Below are 5,477 nucleotides of genomic sequence, written 5' to 3' on the forward strand. Positions count from 1 at the left end.
TCGAAGAGATTGGTATTGTTCGAACATGAATTGGTCGTAGTCGGGTGGGAGAAACTTAGCCATTAATAAACGTTTCATCTTTGGCCAGATTCGTACCGGTTGTTTTCCTGATCGCCTTCTATTATTCTGAAGTTGCTCCCACCAAGATGAAGCACCTCCTTTTAATCTATAAGCACCCAATTTAACTTGTTTTTGTTCCGGTATCCCTGAGAACTAGAAGAACCGTTCAACTTCCGCTATCCAATCCAGGAATTCCTCGATGTTGAGGTTCCCGTTGAATGTTGGAAGATCTACCTTTAATCGGTAATCGTCTTGTCTTTGTGGTTGTCGCTCTTGATAAAGATTGTTTCTTCTCCCGTACCCGAATGTTTCCTCTTCCGAAGAGGAGTCATCTAGATTGTTCGTACGGATCTGTTCACGAAACTGAATGCACGGTTGTTGTCGAAATTGCTGATATTGTAGGTGTTGATTAGGCGGGATGTTTGGTGGTCGTTGTGTTTGAAACGGTGGTGGTGATGTACGGGTATCATGGTAAGGTTCGGGGCCATTCCTCCTTGCCTCGTCATGTTTTTGGTTCATAGCTTGCCACCCTTCCTCCATACGATTTACTCGAGTGGTTAGGTTTTTTAGCATGGCCATAATTGCGTCGATACCTTTGGTTATTTCCGAAGATTCGGCGTCTTTGTTACTGTTCCCGCCAGTCATCGCAGCGAGCGAACCTTGCTCTTGATACTAAACTGATGGGGACGTGGTTCTTGAAGAAACAAACGCTTTCAACAAGATTAAATAAAGTGCAATTGTAAAACTCAAATTGGATAAAAATTGATAATGTACCCTCTGGAAATGAATTACAGGAATATAAAGGGAAACAAGAACAAACTGACTCAAGCACAAACTCCTAAATAAAAGCAAAATTCTAGTTATCTAAAAAGAATTGAACGCAAGACTCAGATAAGTAATTCTCATCCGTGAAGGATAAGTCAGCCAGCCCAATGGGCTTAAACATGTTCCACGTCAACCACCATCTTCATTTCCTTTTATCGCTTGATACATCGCTCAATAAGGAATCACTGGTGTAATTGAAATGGTGTAATTGAAATGGGATTTTAGCTCTTCTGTAGTAATTTTAGATGGTTGTAGTTGAGCAATAAGGAATCACTGGTGTAATTGAAATGGGATTTGGTATAAGTGAAGTTAGAAGAAAATTTTTGAATCACCGTGAATTGAATTTGTACAAGTGGTTGTTGCTTTAGGTATAAGCTTGAGTGAATATGTGTTTCTTTGATTTTTACCAATTTGGTATTAATTTTGATTTATTTTTGAGTTTGATGATATTAAGATTTGATTGGAGTTTAAACTCATAATTCTTGTTTGTGTAAGGGTGAATACTAGGTTTTGTAAAGAAAGGGGATGTAAATGAACTAATGGAAAATGAAGTAAAGAAAATATATAAAATGACAGATATATCCTTATGTGCAAGTCACATGACATGATTTAACATGTGTTTTTACGGACGTTTGTCTCAGGTACTGTAAGTTCAAAAATTGCAAACAACAAGGACTGTCACAACAAGAAAATTGTATAGGGACTGAACATCTGTGCAAACCGCTATCATGATTATATCTTTATTTTTAAGTTTTTAGGAAAAAAATAGATATAGATAAATAGTTTCTATAGAAAATATAAATAGAAACTGACCAACCCGATATGATCTTGAATCGGGTAAAAGAAATCTGGGTTCATTTCCTTATCCCCTCACTCCAACCTGATAACAGAACCCTCCCTTTCCATTTCACTCAAATTCAGCAATGTCGTGTCTCAATGGTGGCCGGATTCTATGCAACACTTCCACCATAACACCGTACACCCGCTTCCCTCTCCACCGTCCACCTCTATCTCTTCTTACCACACGAACAAAAACAAGTGTTCACATAGTTTCAGCAGCATCTAAAAAACAAGTCAGAACTGGTAAATTCGACAGTAAGAACAAAAAAGGGTCGACAAAAGAGGATGAGTCGTTTAATGAGAGTTCAATTGGGACAGTAGTTGCTGATGAGATTGAAAATTTTGATGGGTATGTTTTGCCTGATCTTCCTGGGCTTGAGAAGGATTTTTGGGAAGGACCTGAATGGGATGGTTTTGGTTTCTTTGTTGAGTATTTGTGGGCTTTCGGTATCGTTTTCGCGGTAATTGTTTATATTTATTATTTTAATCATTCTATCTTATATTATGTTATCTAGTTGTTTTGATACAAAGCTGATACTGATATGATTAGCCGGTTGTTTTGGCAAATTTGGAACTTATAACTGTTTATTAATGGGTGATTGGGTATGTGCTTATTTGGAACTCAGAACTGTTTAGAGTAATTAATCTGAAGTTAGAAGCATATCATGATTGGTTAGTGGTTGGGTCTTAATATCCTCACAAGACAAGAGGTCTTGATATGGCTTGAGAAAAGGTCGAAAACGATCACGGGATAATCTGGTTAGATCGTACATTTAAGTAATAATGACCGATAGTCTGAACATGAAAACCTTATCTAACCTGTACTTATGTGAGGCTGTTTGGTTTAGGTTATTTTCAGCTCACTGAAATTTGGAACATTTTTTATGATCAATTTCATTTAGCCATTGGACTAAGCTTGTGTTTGATAAATCTGAATGATTTAACGTTGAATGGGTCATAATCTGAATGATTTAAATATTGTGAATGAAGTTGGTTCTTGATGACAATAAGCTGTTTGATAATCAATCTAGGAACAGTATGAATGATGTAAATTTGCTTTACTAATATTTTGCATTAATAAAAAACAATATAGTTACTTAATAAGTAATTTAAATATAATTTAAAGAATACATTATATAATTTTAGGTGTTTAATGGTTAAGAGAAGAAAGTATTTCGGCTCTTGGTTCGGTACTTGAATGCTCAACCATTCACCATATGTCATTCAAATGTCATGTCAGAAACAAACTCACTGAATGTTGAATGGTTAAGCATTCGGCACTGAACCATTCAAAGGTAATCAAACCCACCAAAACATTCCACATGTAAAAAGTGTTGAGAATGGCATAGATAACTTGTTTTTTCTTTGCGTTTATCAGAACACAAAAAGAGTGCTAATTAACTCTATGACGACATGGTAAGTTTAGCGATCCTGATCATTTGATGACACATTAACAAGACTGCGTAAGTTACTCGACCTTTTAACTATATATTAACAATCAGATTACTTTAAAAACAAGTTCTTGTGAAAAGCACATCTACACACTTATATGGAATCCTTTCGAGTATTTGTATGCATGTCTGAATAAATTAGGTCTGCACTAATTGTTGAACTTGAATGCTGTTTGATCAAAATTAAGTGCTAATCGAAATATCACATAAAAAACTAGCTCTAACTTGTATGCATCAAGGCTGTCATATTAGTTGTATTAAAAAGCCAACACTTTTTGGAGTACTACAAGATATATTAACATCTCCTATTGTGGATCAGCAGAATTAATACAACATTTTTACTTTATTAGATCTCTTGTATAAATATTAAATCAAGTAATGCAAGATCAATATACGTTAAGTTGTTGTTAAATGACAGTTATTATCTAGTGGAATTGCTGTTGCAACATACAACGAAGGCGCAACAGATTTTAAAGAAACTCCAGCTTACAAGGAATCAATTCAATCAAGGGAGTTGTTAGAAGAACCCGACGCATCAAGTCCCGATATTTTTGAGTCTAACCCTACTGAAGAGGCTCCTAGTTTGGAATAACTACCGATATTTTGCACAACTTCTGCAATGAATTGCGAATGTTGTATAAGGTAATGTAAGTTGATGCCAAAAAATCATTATATTTTCTTCTTCAGTGTACAATATATAGTTGTGGAATTACAAGTTTTAGTCTTAATGATGGTGGGACAAGTCCAAAATAGTGTAAAGCAGATGAATTTCATGTTATTTCAGTATATAACCAAATTTTATAACCATGATTTTGATTTTTTTTCATACACATATTTTTTATAATGATGATACATACCCTTCTTTTGAATAATTTTTGGTCAAAAAGGTGTAACTTTGGCAGGGACACCCCGACTCTATATTTTCTTTGGAAACCCACCCCGAAAAGGTCGGATGCCGGATAATTACCTCCACCGGGTCCCCAACTATACGACGGGCCAATCATCATCCCACTGTCACAAGAGTTGCAAATTCATGTCTCGAGTGGGGATTGAACCTGCGTCATATATTGGTCAAACTTCCACATGGCGGGTCCTAGCTTTTAAGGCATCGGGTAGCACTGAGCTACTCTTACATTGGTTGCTTTTGAATCTTGAATCCAACGTAATTTGGTACGTATGCTCAAGTCAACTAAAGCTATGTTGAGATTCAAAAATGTTTATACGCAACATATTTGAATCGGTCTGTATAATACCTCAACCCATTGTTTCATAACTTATATAGTTCTTCCACAAACTATAAACTCAGAAGCAGAATTTAGCCAAAATCAGGCAAAAGAGTGTACCAAAAGTTTTATGGGTCAACTCAACTTGATCAAAATTGCCCATTTTGACTTGCTATCTACCGAGCCCCTTTAGTCACCTCTACGCCTCTACTTGATTATATTAGCCAGAGATCCATATCAGAATTGTTGTAGTCTGAGTTTTGCAATCAACACGAAAAAAAAATGTAAATGAAGTGTATAGAACATGGGCTTTCTAACTCTGAACATATCTTTTTTGGGCTTTTATTATCGGAGTTGTTTCCGTATTTAGATTTTTTTGAAACTTTTTAAGTTTCCTAACAAATTAATTAAAGGCTTATTAACCAAAACGTATTTTTACGAACTATAATGATACGCCCACACATCATCGCAAAGAGTTTTTGTGAACCTTGCAAATGCATGATTTTCCCACGTGACCGAGAAATCTTAGGCCACAACCGAGAATTTTTTGGTCAAGATCGGTAGGTCAAAACCGGACATGCAAGACCGCAAGGTTTCCTTACGAATGTCATAAATTGCATACACATGGTCACATTCGTCTCTTTCGAGTGATCAAAATGTCAGATCGAGATCAAAACTTTGAAATGTCACATTTTTTATTCTTATGTTTAGTCAGCGTTTTTTAAATCGTTTCCCCATATCCTACATTTGTTAGATTAGGTATTGTTGTTGTTATTTTTACATCGTGTATTTTCGAGTTCTGTCTATTGGCAAACCGCCACGACGCTCAGATTTAACGTTTTTCATTGTTTGACGGCTCATAACTTGTATCATATTCTCTTTTGTAATTCGTTAATTATACAACCAATATTGATTATAATCATATGAAACCACTTAATCAAAATAATAGATAACACAAATCGAAAATCAAACATTTCTATGTTGAACAGGAAAAAAACAAAAGACTCAAACAAAATGAGATCGAATTTCAAATTTTTAAGGGAGTTCGGTTTTTTGCCAACGGACAGATTCGAAAAAA

The 5,477-nt window shown here is 35.4% G+C and overlaps 1 protein-coding gene across 1 annotated transcript; it reads left to right on the forward strand.

Annotated features, from left to right (window-relative positions):
• The first annotated feature begins 1,720 nt into the window (after positions 1 to 1,720).
• On the forward strand, positions 1,721 to 3,980 carry LOC139893537 (uncharacterized). The gene is made up of 2 exons (XM_071876708.1): positions 1,721 to 2,186; positions 3,595 to 3,980. The coding sequence occupies exons 1-2, from the start codon at positions 1,809 to 1,811 to the stop codon at positions 3,766 to 3,768; spliced, it is 552 nt and encodes a 183-aa protein (XP_071732809.1). The 5' UTR covers positions 1,721 to 1,808; the 3' UTR covers positions 3,769 to 3,980.
• Positions 3,981 to 5,477: the final 1,497 nt, after the last annotated feature.

Source organism: Rutidosis leptorrhynchoides, chromosome 2, assembly GCF_046630445.1.
Source record: "Rutidosis leptorrhynchoides isolate AG116_Rl617_1_P2 chromosome 2, CSIRO_AGI_Rlap_v1, whole genome shotgun sequence".
Taxonomy (NCBI): Eukaryota; Viridiplantae; Streptophyta; class Magnoliopsida; order Asterales; family Asteraceae; genus Rutidosis; species Rutidosis leptorrhynchoides.

Coding starts and splice junctions, on each gene's coding strand:
- LOC139893537 (XM_071876708.1), top strand. CDS start 1,809: ATGTCGTGTCTCAATGGTGGCCGGATTCTATGCAACACTTCCACCATA. Junction 2,187..3,594: donor CTTTCGGTATCGTTTTCGCG/GTAATTGTTTAT, acceptor GTTAAATGACAG/TTATTATCTAGTGGAATTGC.